The 16,898-nt window shown below is 61.0% G+C and overlaps 1 protein-coding gene across 1 annotated transcript; it reads right to left on the reverse strand.

Moving 5' to 3' along the window:
- Window positions 1-1,544: 1,544 nt before the first annotated feature.
- On the reverse strand, window positions 1,545-15,068 carry B9D1 (B9 domain containing 1). The gene is made up of 7 exons (XM_008156202.3): window positions 14,886-15,068; window positions 13,456-13,524; window positions 10,432-10,543; window positions 5,639-5,735; window positions 4,656-4,718; window positions 2,153-2,220; window positions 1,545-1,844 (listed from the first exon to the last, which is right to left on the reverse strand). Exons 1-7 carry the CDS (start codon window positions 14,946-14,948, stop codon window positions 1,702-1,704), a joined length of 615 nt encoding a protein of 204 aa, XP_008154424.2. The 5' UTR covers window positions 14,949-15,068; the 3' UTR covers window positions 1,545-1,701.
- Between the last annotated feature and the right edge of the window lie 1,830 nt (window positions 15,069-16,898).

Consider the following 16,898-nt stretch of genomic DNA (forward strand, 5'->3'; position numbering starts at 1 on the left):
GTCTGTCACCGCTGGTGCCCGCGGGCTGACACTGCCTGTCACCACAGCGACCTGTGGCCTGCGTGTTAGTACAGCCCGCACCAGACTCCTGATGGTGCTACTCGAGATGGCCCCACTTGTTCGTTTGTGTGTTGTTAATCCTCACCCGAGGATGGTTTTCCATTGGTTTTTAGGGAGTGGAAGGATGGGAGGACAGAGAACATCGATGTGAGACACACATCAGTTGGTTGCTTTTGCACATGATCCCGGGATCCAGCCTGCAACCGAGATACGTGCCCTTGACCTGAACTGAACCTGGGACCATTCAGTCCACAGACCCCCACTGTACCACGGAAGCACACTGGCTAGGGCAAATCTCCTGTCATCTTTACAATAAATCTGCAGCCTCATTTGAAACAGAGGTGGGGGAGGGGGTAATGACTGAATTCTGAATGGGGATACCAGGAGGAAGGAAAGGGCCGGCTTAGTGCACAGCGGCACGGGCTGGGTGGTGGCCCGAGGACCTGGATGGAGTGGGGACCACAGGAAAGGAACTGCCCCCGGGGGGGGGGGGGGGACGCTTGGATACACATTGTAGAGAGGATGCCTCATTGGTCACGAGAACAGGCTCTGACATGGGTGGCTATAGAGGGCACGGGTCAAATTCACTGCCAGGCTGAGGAAGACAAGCTGGTCAGTGGCGTTGCCATGACAGCTGGAGGAAGACGGCCGTGCCCTTTGGTGGACATCAGAGGTGAGGTCCGATGGCCCGGGGGTCGGGGAGCTGATGGGGAGGAGGAAGTGCTCACAGGAAGCAAGGACCCAAACCCCATGTCTAAGCCCCTGTGGAGCCTGAGGGCTGAGGGCTGAGGGCCGCGGCTGCGTAGGGCCAGCGGTGGAAGGCACGGTCCCATCAGCAAGGATCGAATCGGGAGCCGCTGGTGACGGCGCTCCAGAGCGCAGCAAGGGGGGGCCGAGGCGGAAGGTCCCCTGTGCGGTTACACGCGGTTACACCTCTGGTGCCGAGCAGAGACGGGCAGGGCAGGCCTTCCCGTGGTCTTAGGACAAGTTCCGACGCAGCGAGGCCGTGGTCTTCGGAGCTGAGGAGCCGAAGCAGGCACTGTGGCTCCCCTGAAATCCTGGGGTGCAGGCTGGGCATGCCCCATCCCATCCCATCCCATCCCACTTGAAGCTGGGGGGCGGGAGGGACGCAGTCACTGCGGGCCCAGGGTTTGGGGGGTGGGGGGTAAGAAGGCCCGGCCTTGGGCGGTGGCAGGTGAGATGGTGCCGTGGGAGAACTCCCTCAGCCCAGGGTGCTGGGTGCCGCGCACCCTCCTCGTGCTGTGAGGCTGGCCAGGGCTGCGGGGCATGTGGAGGGCGGGTGGGGCCTCTCACCCACCTCCTCCTAACAGTATTCTCTCTGTTGCCAAGGAAGGCTGGTGATCGGAGCAGGACGGGGTGACAGGTGCTTCCTGGGAACAGCAGTGTGAGACAGGCAGGTCCCGGCCCGGCTCAGGCCCGGCGGGTGCGGTGCTGAAGGGGCGAGGAGGCAGCCCAGGCCTGGGTTCTGTGACAAAGCAACAATTTATTTTATGAAAATACCCGCCCCCCCCCAAGTGCACTGGAGTCAGGCGGGTGGGTCGGCGGTGGCGGCCTGCGTTGTGGGAGCCGCTCAGTCCGCTCGCTGCTTGGCCAGGCTCACTGGGCGGAGGGGCCGCGGCCTCACTGGGGCAGGCCCTGGGGCAGGCTGGGCCCCGAGACCCCCTGCGTGTCCGAAGGCCCGGTGTCGTAGCCCAGCTTCCGCATGTCCTTGGTCACCACGTTGAAGAGGAGAGTGACAAAGCCCTGGGAGCGGACGCGGGTCACTGGGGATAGAGGGGAGCGTCAGCCGCCGGGCAGACGAGCCGGCTGCTCGGGGCCCGTCTCCGTGCTGTCGCCCGGCCCGGCCACAGCGCGCCCTGCCCCCTGGAGAGGCTGTGGTGCTCACTGGCAGGTGGAGGCCGTTCCGGGGCCGGGCAGAGCGGCAGCCCTGTGCTCCGACCAGGCCTGTCTGGGAGACGCCCCGCAGCCAGAACCCGGGCCCCGCCCAGCTGTTCCCAGGGGTTCACCTAGTCCCTCCCGGGCTCCAACCTGTCTGCGGGGTCAGGGGTGGGATTGGGGGATCAAGCTTTACCTTCCCGGCCTTCACCCTGAGCCACCACCTTGGGGTCCGTGTACTCAGGCCTCCGTCCCATGAACCAGCTGAGAAGACAGGAAGCCAGGTGAGCCGCAGTGCCCGGGGCCCACAAACAAACTAAAGTGGGCGCTCTCCTGGCTTCTGAAACCAGCAGCCCCCCCACCATACCACCCCCCCTCCGCACCAGGGGCAGGCCCTGGGCAGAAACTGCCCCCACCTCCCTCGGCCTGTCTGAAAGCGAGGCCACCACAGGGGCGTCGAGCTGGCTTGACTGGCCCCGACACCCGCTGAGCCCACAACACCCGCACTAGCCGCTGGGCGAGGCCGCCTGCCCGGGCTTCCGGAGCCTCCTGCCCTGCGGGGTCACAGGCCTCCCGTGTGGAAGGCACGAGGCACCATGGGCGCGAGGTTGCTGCGTCCTGGAGAGGCCTGTCCTCAGCCTCCTGGACAGCAGCTGGCCTGCGGGAGGTGGGGGCTCCCCCAGCTCAGCCACCCTGGCGTCCACCTGTTCGAGGTGCGCGGAGGCCCAGCGAGGGGCGCATGGGCTCCCAGCCCCCCGGAAGGGGACAGGGACGGAGACGGAGCCCAGGCTCCAGCTGGGACTGACAGGTGCGTCACGCTCTGTGCCTCAGTTTCTCCATCTGAGGAGTGGGGCTCTAACAGCAGCCACCGCAGGCGCAGGGCAGCAGCCCCACGAGCCAGGCACGACCCACCGCTTCTCGGAGGGTGGTGAGGGCGCTGTGGAGGGCGCAAAGCAGGAAGGGCCGAGCTGGCTGGAGGGCCAGGCCGGGGCCAGGCGAAGTGAGCCCTGACCGCAGACGTGCCCACGGTTCCTGAAGCTGTGCCTGTCGGAGGGACTGTCACAGGCTGAGTGACGGCTCCAGGATGCAGGGCCTGGCCCGGCCCGTGCGTGTGGCCTCGTCTGGAAGACGGGACCTTGCGCGGGTGACCTGGGGGAGCTGAGCCCGGGCACACTTCGGCCTCCCGTGGGGCCGTCGATGCCACCAGGAAGGTCCTCGTGAGAGGCAGGGACTGGAGTGACCTGGCCACGAGCCGGGCCACAGCCCGCAGCTGGAGAAGGGGTCTCCCCCGGGCCTGGAACGGGTGCGCAGCCCGCCGACACCTCCCAGCCAGCAGTGCTGCCTGCACTTCTGGGTTCAGAACTGGAGGGGAAACCTGCGGGGTTCAGCCATCAAGGTCGCGGTAGTTTGTGCGCGGCGGCCACGGGAGCGGAACACTGGGCGGAAGAGAATGCAAACAGCAGGCCAGGGAAGCGGAGGGCGGAGAGCGGGGGCCGCGGGAGAGCCAGGGCACTGGAGAACGCCGGGACAGGCCGAGGGGACCGGCCACCCCAGGTCTCGGGCCTGAGCAAAGGGGCTGCTGGAGCTGGGCCCTCGGAGGTCTGCCTTCACCCCTTAGACCTCTCCCGCTCGGCCTCGCCCAGGCACCGGGCATCGGGAGGCAAGAGCCTCGACTGCTCTGCGAGCCGCCCGGCCCCCTCAGAGCTGGGAGCTGGGGGTGCAGCAGCGCGCCCCCAGGCAGGACGGCTGTGGCTCTCACAGCCCTTGACCTTCCCGTGCCCGCTGACGGGCCCTGCCCTGCTTCCCCAGCAGCCCAGGGGATGGTGCTGTCACGCCCCCACCCATCATGGTGGCCTCCGAGGGGCCTCTAGGGGCAGGAGGCACCCAAACTCTCCCCTCCCTAGGCCTCAGAACTCAAGAGGCCTGCTCGGTCCTGGCCCAATGCCGCCCCTCCGCCCCGGCCCAGCCCACAGGGGCAGTGTGCCAGCTGCCGCCCCAGAGCCTAGCTGGTCGTGCGCTTCCCCTTGTCCTGCTGGTGAACAGAGGGTCTGAGCCTGCTGACCTGCTGGGGAGCAGCGGTGGCTTGTAGCTGAGCTGAGCTGATGGAGGCTTCTGTCCCCACCCACTGGCCAGTCAGCCAGGGCCTAGCTGGTTCCCCACTCCCACTTGGAGGGAGTGAGGGCCAAGGCCTGAGGTTCAGCCTCCCTGGACATCCGCCACCAGCACTCCCTGTCGGCCCTGCTCCCCCAGCACCTCCACCCCCCCCTTGCTCACCAGCTGCGGGCTGGCTGCTCCTAACGGCTGAGTGCAGTCTCCTAGGGCCCTGCCATGCTGTTCCTGTGCCTGGAAAGTCCTTCCGGATCCACCCTCGCCGGCCCCACCCCTCAGCTCAGGGCTCTGCTCAGAGGTCACCGCCTAGAGCCCCAGGCGGAAGGCCTTTAGCAGCGCCAGGCGGAGGCCTAGGCGGTTCGGCGGCCGGCTCACTGCGGCGCCTCACGTGCTACCATCGGAGCGTTTTCCCAGCTGAGACTTTTACCAGCGCACACATGGACCCGCACGGCCGTGTGCTGCTGGGACCCGCTTCCGTGTGCCCCAAAGCTGGGCAGCTGGGCGGCCCGGCAAGGTCACCTGGCACAGAGAGGGCAGCTGTGACACACCCAGGGCAGGAGGAGGGGTGGAGCGACGTGTGGAAAACCCACCTTGTGAACTTGTGCAGCTTAGATGTAGATTCTGGGACGAACATGGGGATGGTCCTCTTGTGCCTGGAACAGACGTTTGGGGAGACGTGCTGAGGGACAGGGAAGCCACGCCGCTGCGGAGCCTCCGGCGAGCGGGCAGCCAGGACAGCCGGGGCAGCGCACGAAGCCAGGCTCGCAGAGCGGTACCTCAGGAGCCTTTTGTCCTTGTAAGCGGTCAGAAGGATGCTAAGGTTACACACCTCAAACCTGAGGTGCCGGCGCCCACGTGCCCTTAGAGAGCCGTCCTCCAAATGTCCAAATGCTCTGCCATCTTCAGGGCCCAGCGCGGTGCCCTCCCGCCAGGAAGCCCTGGCAAGCCCTGGACCTCGGCCCGCCCTGGTGCCTGCCCAGGCCGTCTCACCCTCAGAGCCCGGGGCCTGTCCCCCCTCCTCTCTTGGCCTTCGAGTCTGGCCCTTGTTTTAACAGCAGAACTCAGAGCAGCGCACCCGGCGCCTCCTCTCTCGGCCTTCCCCTGATCCACTCCGTCCTCCAGGCCAGCGACCTCAGCCTGCTCTGTGCGCCAGCCCACTGTCTACACTCCCCCTACGGTGCCTGACAGGGCTGCCCCTCCACGGCACGGCTCTGGGGCTCCTGTGTCTGACACGTCCGTGTCCTCTGCTGCCAGGAGCACCGGGCTGCAGGGCAGAGGGAGGGAGAGGAGAAGGGCTGAGTGCACTCCGACCCTAATGCCCAGGCCCCTCGGAGTGGGCGCAGCCCCGCAGGATGCCAGCACTCCCTCCACCCCGTGGTGTTCAGGCGGCAGCATGAGCCTCGCCCACTTAGGTCTCCTTCCAGATATGAGCTGCCCAGAGCCCTGGGTAACAGCACATTCCCGGCCTGGAGGTGAAGTCTGTCCCAGAAAAGGCCCTGCTGATGCCGGTTCCTAAGCCAGAAAGGCCCAGCGAGGGACGGGCGGTGCGGAGGGCAGGAGAGGGAGGGCCTACCTGCCAGGCGAGAAAGGCACATGCACTGCCCCGTAGCCTCGGACCACGTCGTTCCCGAACACGTCTGGTCCGTACACGCTGAGCACAATCTGTGGCCCTGGGAGGACACGGCAAGTCAGCATGCGGGGACCGTGGGGGAGATGCAGGCAGAGGGGAGGAGGGTGCTCAAGCCCGGGGCAGGGGCCTGGCAGCAGGTGCAGACCTGGGACCCCTGCAGCACCAACGGCTCCTGCAGCCCAGGTCCAGGTGCGGATGAGGGGACCCAGAACCTGCAGGGCAGGCCCCTTGCTTGGCCGATGCCAGTCAGAGCCAGGGTGCTGCCCGCCCGTCATTAGACACATGGAATGGCTCTGAGCCCTTTAGGGACGGGCCAGGAGGCTGGTTTCTGTCTGGGGAGACGTCAGAGAGAAAGCAAAGGCCTCCCTGCACCTCCCTTTACATATTAGCAATTATGCCGACTGGTGGGCTCGGTACCAAAAGGTTGCTGGTTCGATTCCCAGTCAGGGCACCTGCGGGGTTGCAGGCTTGGACCCTGGTAAGGGGTGTCCAATATGCAGCTGATGGATGTTCACGCTCACATCAATGTTTCTCTCTCCCTCTCTAAAAATCAATACAAAATATTAACTCCCGGGTCCAGGTAAAGCTGGATCCCGGGTCCGGGTGAGGCCACGCGCCCCTGGGTCCGGGTGAGGCTGGGTCCCCGGTCCTGGTGAGGCTGCACCCCTGGGTCCAGGCGAGGCCATGCGCTCCTGGGTCCGGGTGTAGCTGGATCCCGGGTCCAGGTGAGGCCGTGCGCCCCTGGGTCCGGGAGAGGCCACGCGCCCCGGGGTCCGGGTGAAGCTGGATTCCGGGTCCGGGTGAGGCCGCACCCCTGGGTCCGGGAGAGGCCACGCGCCCATGGGTCCGGGTGAGGCCACGCGCCCCGAGGCCTGGGTGATGCTGGGTCCCAAGTCCGGGTGAGGCCGCACGCCCCTGAGTCCAGGTGAAGCCGTGCCCCTGCGTCTGGGCAAGACCAAACCAGAGGGAGTCGGACCTGCATTACCACCATTTGTCCACCATCCAGAGCTGAAGGGTCAGTGCTGACAAGTACACATATGGAACTGGTGGACATTGAAATTGGGTCTCAAAAGAACTTCTGGTCCAGAAAGAAACTCACTACAGACTGATTCATTTGCCTGTCACCATAACTATTATTGCTCATCTCACATTCGGTTCTTATAAGTATACTAGCTTTCCCGTTGCAGGAAAAAATCCTGCAATAGGATTTCCTGCTGCACTCTACCCTGCCTCTGTTCCTCCCTTGTTCGCCTGCCTCACCTTCTCCTCGAGCCCGCCCGCGTTTCCCTTCGCCCCTGGCCCCGCCTCCACTCCACCTTTATCACCCGCCTCGCCTTCTCCTCCAGCCCGCCCGCCTTTCCCTGCGCCCCCGGCCCCACCTCCGCTCCGCCCGCCCCGCCTTCTCTTCCAGCCCTCCCTTGTTTTCCTTCACCCCCGGCCCCGCCTCCGCCCCGCCCGCCCCGCCTTCTCTTCCAGCCCTCCCTTGTTTTCCTTCACCCCTGGCCCCGCCTCCGCCCCGCCCGCCCCGCCTTCTCTTCCAGCCCTCCCTTGTTTTCCTTCACCCCCGGCCCCGCCTCCGCCCCGCCCCTCCCTCTCCCCCCCCCCTGCTTGCTTGCTTCTTCAAAGCTTTACTCCCTTCTGCAGCTGTTGGCTTCTTTGGACGCTGTCTTGATATGCAAATTAGCTGCCATCTTTGTTGGGGCAATTTGCATACTCATCCTGATTGGTTGGTGGGCGTGGCTTGGCTGGTGGGCGTGGCTTAGGTGTAGCGAAGGTGCGGTCAATTTGCATATTTGTCTATTATTAGATTAGATTTCTAGTAACACATGATCTCACTCATCTAGGGGAAATGATGAACAACATAGACTGATGAACAAGAACAGACCCAGAAACAAGGAGGCATCGATCGGACTGTCAGGCCTCAGAGGGAGGGTAGGGGAAGGTGGGAGAGATCAACCAAAGGACTTGTGTGCATGCATATGAGCCTAACCAATGGTTAAGGACAACAGGGGGGTGGGGGCATCCGTGGGGAAGGGTGGGGGATGGGAATGGGGGGATGAAGACAAATACGTGACACCTTAATCAATAAAGAAATTTTAAAAAATAAATATTAACAATTACACCTGTTTCCTATTTACATCAGGCATCTCGTCATGGCCCCTGATGATGGCAGTGGGGGCTGACCCGGCGGCCACCAGCAAGAGGCGCAGGCAACTCCCACCTCAGGTGCTCCCGCCTCCTCGAGGCCTGGAACAGGGCCTGAGGCCCAGTGTCAGCAAGTGTGAGGGAGGCCTGTGCCTTCCTGTCACTGGCCTTCAAGGTCACCACTACCCAGAGCTTCATGAAACCGCTCCTTTAAGGTTTCACTGCCAGAGAATGCACCCCAGCAGGCAGGTGCTTTGGTCCTGCCCCCTTTACTGAACTTTCCGGAAGTGAATCTTTGTACCCAGCTTCTTTAATCCAGTGTTTGTGAGACTCGCTCACGGAAGTAGGCTGGAGACCTTGTCCTGGCTCTTGGCCACCCGTGCCTGCTCGTCTCCTGCCCGTTTGCTACAGGACGGTCTTTCTCACGGTTTGGAATGTGTGTGAAATCTTCGCTCTCACTCTTCTGACTAGAAGCCTGTTGCCAGAAGCCAATTCCAGCATGTCAGCAGGGCTGAATCATCTGGGATGGCTGAAAGGCATTTCCCCAAACCTGAAAGGGATGCATTAAATGATTGCTTGCTGCCAGACAGCTCAGGGCATCTTAATCTACATGTTATTGCCTCCCGTTGGCCAAACACCTGAACAGCCATAGGCAAATCCTTCCATTCTGACAATGGACTCCGTATAGGAAACCCTACCCTTCGATGGGTGTCACGGGCGGGAATCTTGGTCAGGGCACATACCCAGGCATCTGGTCACCGCTCAGTCTCCAGTAGGGGGCGTGCAGGAGGCAGCTGATCAATGATTCTCTCTCATCATTGATGTTTCTATCTCTTTCCCTCTCCCTTCCTCTCTGAAATCAATAAAAAGAATGGATGTTGAATTTCATTACACGTTCTTCATTTATGGGGATGATCATGACTTTTCAGTGTGGTAGATCACATTGGTTTATTTTAGATGCTGAGCTTTGTATTTTTAAAATAAACACTACTGCCGAAACCCGTTTGGCCGAAACCCGTGGATAGAGCGTCGGCTTGCGGATTCAAGGGTCCCAGGTTCGATTCCGGTAAAGGGCACGTACCTTGGTTGTGGGCACATCCCCAGTGGGGGGTGTGCAGGAGGCAGCTGATCGATGTTTCTCTCTCATCGATGTTTCTGGCTCTCTATCCCTCTCCCTTCCTCTCTGTTAAAAATCAATAAAATATATTTAAAAAATAAAATAAAATAAACACTACTTGCTCATGTATTATCTCTTTTGTATCCTGCTGGATTCAGTTTGTGAAGATCTTGTTTGGTCAAGTCTGGATGGTCAGGAGCTGGGCTGCCATCTGTGGGGCTGGCCTGCCTCCACTGTTCCTCATGCCAGGGTGCAGCTCTCTGAGGTCTTGGCCCAAGTTGGGAGGACTGACCTGAGGCCCTGCACCCAACCCTTCTAGAGTTCTGCACACCGCTTCTTGGGCCCTGAACCAGGGAAGCTGTCAAGTCCTGATACCCCGGCCAGCTCTGCTCAGTGGTTAGAGAGCCAGCCTGCACACCAAAGGGTCGGGTTTGATTCCCGGTCAAGGCATGTACCTGGGCTGCAGGGTCACCAGTCGATGTGACTCTCGTACAGCTATTTCACTCCCTCCCCTCCCCGTCCTTTCAGTTGCTTGTTGGACTGGTTTCCTCCTAGATCCTGGCCTGGTAACTCACTGCTCTGCTCGCCACCGATGCCTTCAGGGGTTGTGTCGTTTTGGCCTTTCCGTGTTTCTCTGCCTCTCTTAGCCGTCCTCAGCAAGAGGAAGCTGTCACGATCTAGGCCCGCTCGAGGGAGCCATGGGAGTTTCTTGCTCGTGAGGATGATGGCAGGAGGGCCGTCCCTGCCCAGGAGGGCCGCCAGGCAGCCCTGCTCCAGACCCCCGCCCCGGGGAGCCTGCCCCGGCCAGTGCAGCAGGAAGGCGCGGACTGTGAAGTCGAGCGGCCGGAATTTAAGTCACGCTCAGCTACTACGGTAAGGCTGGAAGCGAGGAAAGGCTTTTGAGTCTGTTTCCTCACGCGAGGTACGATCGGAGAGTGCAGGACGGCCCACCACGCAGGGAGTCACCGCCGGGCACTGGCCCCGGCCTCGCACACAGCAGGCAGGAGGGAATCCTGTAGGCCAGGGAGCCTTTGAAAGGGGGTCAGGAGTAGGATGTGGGCCCTCGGAGGTGTGAGTAGGGGGTCAGGAGTAGGATGTGGGAAAGGTGTCCTGGGCGGGGAACAGCACGAAGCACCGCGCAGAAGAGGCCACGCCAGGGACTGCACGGAGGAGCAGGAGTTGGGGGTTGCTGGGCACAGCCTGTGCGGAGGCCGCGCAGCACCCAGCACTCCAGATCCCACAGCTGCGCCCCGGCTCTGCCCTTCACCTGAAGCTGGGGCCGCACCTGACTCACTCTGAACCTCGTGGAGAGGAACTGGGGTGGGAGGAGGAAGAAATGGAGGAAAATGGCCAGATGGCGGGTTCAAGGGCCCAGCTGATGGACCGTGGTGGGCAGGAGGCTGAGGCTGAGACTGCCCTGGGGTGGCCCCTCCCCCCCACGCCCCTCCGACCCGCAGGGCCCCTGCAGACTCACAGCCGAAGGGGTTGGTGCTTTTGAAGGTGACGTCGATGGGGAAGTTCCACACCAGCGCTTGCTGCACATCTCGGCTCTTCGATGTGATTTGGGAGATGCCCTCCTCCAGGCCCTGAGGACAGACAGGCCTGTGTCCCAGCGCCGGCAGCCAGGCCCTCACCTGGGCCGGCAGCTGGGCGGGCCAGGGTTTTCACTATCTCCTGCCAAAGCACTAACTTCCAAACAAAGGAACTAGGAGACACCGGAGCAGTTCCTCGCCTGTTGAGCCTGCATTTCATTAGACTGGCACCTTCAGGAGCCACCTTCGGCCGTGCCGAGACCTCGCCCCTGGCCTTCCCGAGGGAAGCGCCTCCAGCGGGGTTTCTCTCCTCCCGCGCCCCCCCATCACCCAGCATGAGTGTTCTTTTCTCTACACAAAACACCACCTGCTGGACTCCACTCCCCCCATCAGGCAGGCTTGCTCCCCTTCAGAGCAACCTTGAAAGAGCTGTCCAGACTCACGAGCTCCAAGTCCTTCTTTGTTTTTCTTTCGCGAATCCGCTCCAATCTGACCACTGTCCTCCTCTACCAAAGGGCTTTTGTAAATAATACACTCGGCTTCGGTGGTGACGTCTATTCCTCATTTTATCTGGCCACCGTCAGCACCTGATACAGACGGCCACTTCCTCACCCTCCTCCTGGCCACCGTCAGCATCTGATACAGACGGCCACTTCCTCACCCTCCTCCTGGCCACCGTCAGCACCTGATACAGACGGCCACTTCCTCACCCTGCTCCTGGCCACCGTCAGCACCTGATACAGACGGCCACTTCCTCACCCTGCTCCTGGCCACCGTCAGCACCTGATACAGACGGCCACTTCCTCACCCTGCTCCTGGCCACCGTCAGCATCTGATACAGACGGCCACTTCCTCACCCTGCTCCTGGCCACCGTCAGCACCTGATACAGACGGCCACTTCCTCACCCTGCTCCTGGCCACCGTCAGCACCTGATACAGACGGCCACTTCCTCACCCTCCTCCACTGGCCTCCTGGGCACCTCACGTCTCCGGGTCGCTCCTCCTCCCGCAGCCCCTGCTCCGTAGCTCCTCACAGCCTCGGTCGTGCGGAAGCACCTAGAGGCTCAGTCTGGAGGCTTCTTTATCTGTACTGGGGTTCTCATCAGTCTCTGAGATTTCAATGCGGTTTGTGGTTATGATTCCTAAATTCACCACCTTCAGCCTGGTCCTCGCCTCTCAACTCCCGATCAGCACTGCCCTGTCTCCAGTCGATTCCACGTCTCCATCTGGACCGCTCGTGGGACCCTTACACATGCCAGGCCCAACGCGGGAGAGTGCTCCAGTCTGTTCTACCACAGCAACTCCACGCCCAAGCGCCCCAGCTGCAAAGTGTGGCCTTGCTCTTTCTTTAAATCCTCACCCGAGGTTACTGTTGCCATGGACTTCTAGAGAGGGAGGCAGGGAGGGAGGCAGGGAGGGAGGGAGGGAGGGAGGCAGGGGGGGAGGGAGGGAGGCAGGGAGGGAGGGAGGCAGGGAGGGAGGCAGGGAGGGAGGGAGGGGGGAGGAGGGAGGGAGGGAAACACCAATCGGTTGCCTCTGCAGCGGGGGCTGGGGAACCGAGGTACATGCCCTTGACCAGGAACAGACTTGGTGACCCTTTGGTCTGTGGACACCACGCTTGCCCTGGCTGGTTTGGCCCAGTGCTTAGAGCGTCCGCCACTCCTAACTCCTCCTTTTCTCATGCCCACACCTGCCCAACAGGAAAACCTGTTGGCACTATCTTCAAAATATACTTGAAATTCAACCACCGCTCACCCCCCCACCGCCTCCCCGTGCTCACTGCCATCGCCCCACCTGTTTAGAGTTGATGGTTCCCTGCTTTGGCCCTGGTTCCCCACAGTCCACTCCAACAAAGAAGTCAAAGTCTCTGTTAGGAACACAGGTCAGATGGCCTTTCTCTCTGCTCACAGCGCTCGGAGGGAGCCCCAGCCCACCAGGGGGAAGGTCAATGGTCCTTATTCTGAACTACCACATCCTCCAAGACCTCCCTGGGGCCTGCTCGTCCCCAAGCCTTCTCCTTGCTCACTGTCCACCCGCCACACCGGCCTCCTCAACTGCTCCCGCCCGCCAGGCACACCCCTGCCCAGGGCCCTGGCACTGCTCCGTCTCCCTGGCACGCTCTTGCCACAAATGTCCGCATGGATTGTCCCCTCACTTCCTTCGGGTCTTTACTCGAAAGCTCCCCTCTCGGCGAGGCCTTGCCTCACCACCGATCTAGATTCATCTCCCTACCACCCCCCCAGCTCCCCTTCCTAACTTCGCTTTCTCCTCAGCACTGCGACTTGCTACTCACTGTCTGTCCCCAAGAACGTGCACCCCAGGAAGACAGGGACGGCAGCCCCAGCACGAGGCCCTGCATAAAGCCGTCAGTCAGCGGGCCCCCAGAAAACAAGTCCTGTCTCCTCGGAGACTCCAAGAGGTCACGGACGTTTGGCCTCCATTTCCTCAACTGCCTGTGGTCAAACGAGAGCTCTGCCAACAGTCAGCAGGGGGCGCGGCCACGGCCCTGGCCTGGGGAGACAGGCTGGTCCTGGGGAAGCCTTGAAGGGAGAGCTCCGGAGTCCCCACAGGCTGAGAGGCCAAGCAGTGAAGGACCAGCCCAGAATGGACAGCTCAGCCAGCACGCTGGCCGGTCTGCACTGCCCACCGCTCTGAGTGCTGCCGCGTGCCGCTCCCAGGAGAGGGTCCGAGAGCAAGCACAGCCCTGGGGGTGGAGCCAGGAGGAACACGCTCATTTCGCTCATTTCGAATGCCCTCTGAACGAAGTCTACCTTTCCAACAGTTCTGAACGGGGAAGGGAAGGGGTGTGTCTGGCCTTCAGAAACTCCAGGTCTCGAAGGTGTGAGGTGGGCCCGGGCCCAGCTGACCGCGGTGGGGCCCAGCTGACCGCGGTGGGGCCCAGCTGACCGCGGTGGGGGCCAGCTGACCGCGGTGGGGGCCAGCTGACCGCGGTGGGGCCAGCTTACCGTGGTGGGGGCCCAGTCATGGCCGTACACAAAGCAGTACTTGCAGTAGAGGTCATCGTACTCAGGAAACTGTGGAGACAAGCACACACAGGTTGTTCAGGGAACGCACGCTGAGCCAATGCGTTGGCTGCGCAGGGATAGCCAATAGCAATTCTGAACTTGAGACGTGGGCTAGGATCTTAGCGGCGGCCATGGATGTGGACATGGGGTTCAACGTCGGGGCTGGGGTGTGGGAGTGCAAGGGAGAGTCCCAGCTGCTCCTGCCCCTGGGCCTTTGCACGGCTCTGCCTTCCGTCTGACATGCCTTTCCCAGCCCTTCCTCTGGCACACTCCTCACCACAGGGAGCTGCGAATCCCAGGCTATCTCAGGGCCACCTCCTAGCTCCTTTGGCCCCGGTGCTTCCCTCCCTCGAAGCATTTGCCTGTGTTTATTCCTGTTGACCCCATCAGACTGTGAGCAAGGAACAGGTTGATGGCTTTCTGCGCCCCAGCGCCTGACACGGGGTGGGCACAGAGACGTAAGGAAATGGTGGGAACTGAACCCAGGTGCCATCAGGACAGCGTATGCACGGCTACAGCTGAAAGCCTGGAGTGGGGGGGGTGGGCAGAGGCTGGGCGGGTGCTTAGAGTGTGGACACACGACTGAGCCCAGCGAGAGCCCCTCAGCAGCCCGAAAGGGCAGTGTAGCCAAGCTCTGGCGCTACAAAGACCTGGTTCAAACCCCAGTTTTGCCACTTCCTTTGGGCAAGTTTTCCCATCTGTAAATTGGGATGCTAGTGATATCTACTTCACAGGGTCATTGTGAGGCTTGAATGAGCAGTGCTGAGCACGGAGCTTGGCACATAGCAAACACCAGGTGAACTTTTAAGACATTTATATATATACACACATATAAACAAATGGTTCTTATAATGTGTGTGTGTGTGGAGGGGTGGGAGAATGGAGAGTAGCGTCCCCTTGCGTCTGACAGACACGTCCTCCCTGGACCATTCCAAGGCACTACCATCGCAGGGTTGGAGTAACCAAATCCTCTCTATTCTAACCCAGGTTCAAAGACCTGAGAGTTCGGAGCGCGGGGCTGGGCGCGCACGGGGCGGGGCGCAGACGCCTCGGGCGCCCTCACAGAGGACCAGGCCCAGTGCGGGCTCCGCCCTCCCACCCGCATCAGGCTCCTCAACAAAGGGCGCACGACCCGAGCCCGGGCCACCACCTGGCCGGGTGTGGCCTCGCTACCAGGCCCGGCTCTCGTGTTCCACACCGGACATCAGGTTTAAGGATGTCCGGCAACCTCGCGCCAAGCTTCTCAGATGCTGGCCCCTCCCCGCCTAACTGAGGAATGCTGAGCCTCTGCGGGCCACACAGCAGCTGGGAGGTTGCGGGGCGGCCCCAGGGTTTGGGGAGCGGGCCCGGTCGGGACCCTGGCCGCTCACCTGGGCGCTCTCCACCTGCCCGCTGACCATGAGCAGGAAGACGCTGGGGCCCGCGGCCGCCATGGTAGAGGGCGCGGGGAAAACCACCCGAGTGCCGCAGGCAATTGCGAAGAGGCGCCCTAGTTGCCCTGGAAACAGACGGCGTGGCTCGCGTCTCAGACGCGGGACCTTCTGCGCAGGCGCGTGGGCGTGGGCGTGGCGGCGGTGCGCAGGCGCAGCCGGCGGCTCTCCTCTCGGGAATGCTGGGAGAGAATGCGCGCGGCGGGCGGCGCGGGGCGGGAGGGAGAAGCCGGCGCGGCGCTTCGTGGGTGAGTCCGCTCGGCCTCGGTCTGCGCGCCCCACGCGGAGGCGCGCCCGACGGGGGCAGGACTTCGGAGGCCAAGTGGTGCAGGCAGCCCCGGGCCACGAGACGGCGCTGTGGCGCTACAGCGAGGCCGGACGCGGGGAGCCTGCGGGGCGTGGGCCCGGCGGCGCTAGTCGCAGGTACAGCGCGAGCTGGAGCTGGGAGCTGGGCGCCGCCCGGGCCTGAGGAGCACCAGCAGCGCCCGTTGTGGCTTTTGAGACCTTCATCTCAAAATTATTTTTTTTTTTAATGAACAACACGCTACTTTTCAAGAGGAACACTCTATCTTTATTTTTTTAAATCCTCACCTGAGTTTGTTACCAAACTCAAAGGGTTTGCTGCTTGGGGTGCTCTATTCAAAAACAAGACATAGTTGCCATGGCTTACACACACCATTTGGTCAATTGCATGTTGATTTCTTCTTTGCAGTTGACTATACTTATCTGGTTGGGTTCCTGTCCAGCTCATCCTGTTCCCAGCTGGTCTGCAAAATACTGTGCTGCATTTTAGCTTTCAGCAAGAATAGCATTTAGTAATGGCCTAGGCTCTTATCCTGGCTAACAAAGGGGTGAGCGCTTCCAGACAGAGCACAGTGAATGCAAAGGTCCTGGGGCGGAATGTGCTTGAGGAACCGAGAGCAGACTGCAGCCTGCTTGCACTGGCTCACACGAGACAACTTGCCTTCAGTGCTGTCACGTTGGTGGCTTGAAGTCAGCCATGGAGGAAATATTTACACCATGAAGATCAGCAAATGCTAAAATAAGGGCTTTTGATTTTTTATATTTTATTTTTTTAGAGAGCCACTTTACCAGCAGACCCATGGGGATAGGAGATGGGTTTAGAGAGCTCACCAAGCCCAGATCACCAGGACCTCAGAGTGGCTAGAGGGTTTTGAAGCAAAACACTGAGGATGGATGTGAAACAATTGGGTTTTAACATGGTCTCTTTGGCCACCATGTGGGTGGGGGCCAGGGGATAACTGAGAGGCAGAAGCAGTCATCCAGGTAGGGTTATCAGATACAGCAAATGTAAATACCGGCTGCATACAATATTTGGGATATACATAACCAAAAAAATATGTTTATGTGAAATTCTAACTGAAATGGGCATCCTGTATTTTATCTGGCAGCCCTACCTGTAGGAGCCATGTAAGAGAGCTGAGGTCCACACTGCTTCTGGAAGGCTTATTGCTTGATTATGCCTCCCCCCACCCCAGTCCTTAGGATGGAGCCTCCTTCATGGCCATTCCCTCCTCCTGGGATGTTCAGAGCAAGATCTGTACCAACCCCACCCCACAGCCCACACCCCAACTGACCCTGGACCTGCACATATCCCTCAGCCATTTCCTCTGTGCTTTCCAGCATATCTGAAAGAGGAAACAAGGCAGCAGGTAGATCACAGATGAATGAAAGGGCTAATCTCACAGGAAACAAAACGAGCTGGAATTGCTGCCACACTCTGTACTCAGCCTCAGAGAAGATGGTCCCTTCACTGACTGTCCCCACCTCTGTCTCTGTTACCAGACAGCCCCCCCCGAGTAGGAGGGGAGGGCTGTCCCCTTCTCGGCTCGTCAATCTCATAAAAAAGGATTTCAGATGAGTGACAGAAGCATTGAAGCAAAGCAAGCAAAATTTTTAAAAATATATATTTTTATTGATTTCAGAGAGGAA

This window comes from Eptesicus fuscus, chromosome 20 (genome assembly GCF_027574615.1).
Source record: "Eptesicus fuscus isolate TK198812 chromosome 20, DD_ASM_mEF_20220401, whole genome shotgun sequence".
Classification (NCBI taxonomy): Eukaryota; Metazoa; Chordata; class Mammalia; order Chiroptera; family Vespertilionidae; genus Eptesicus; species Eptesicus fuscus.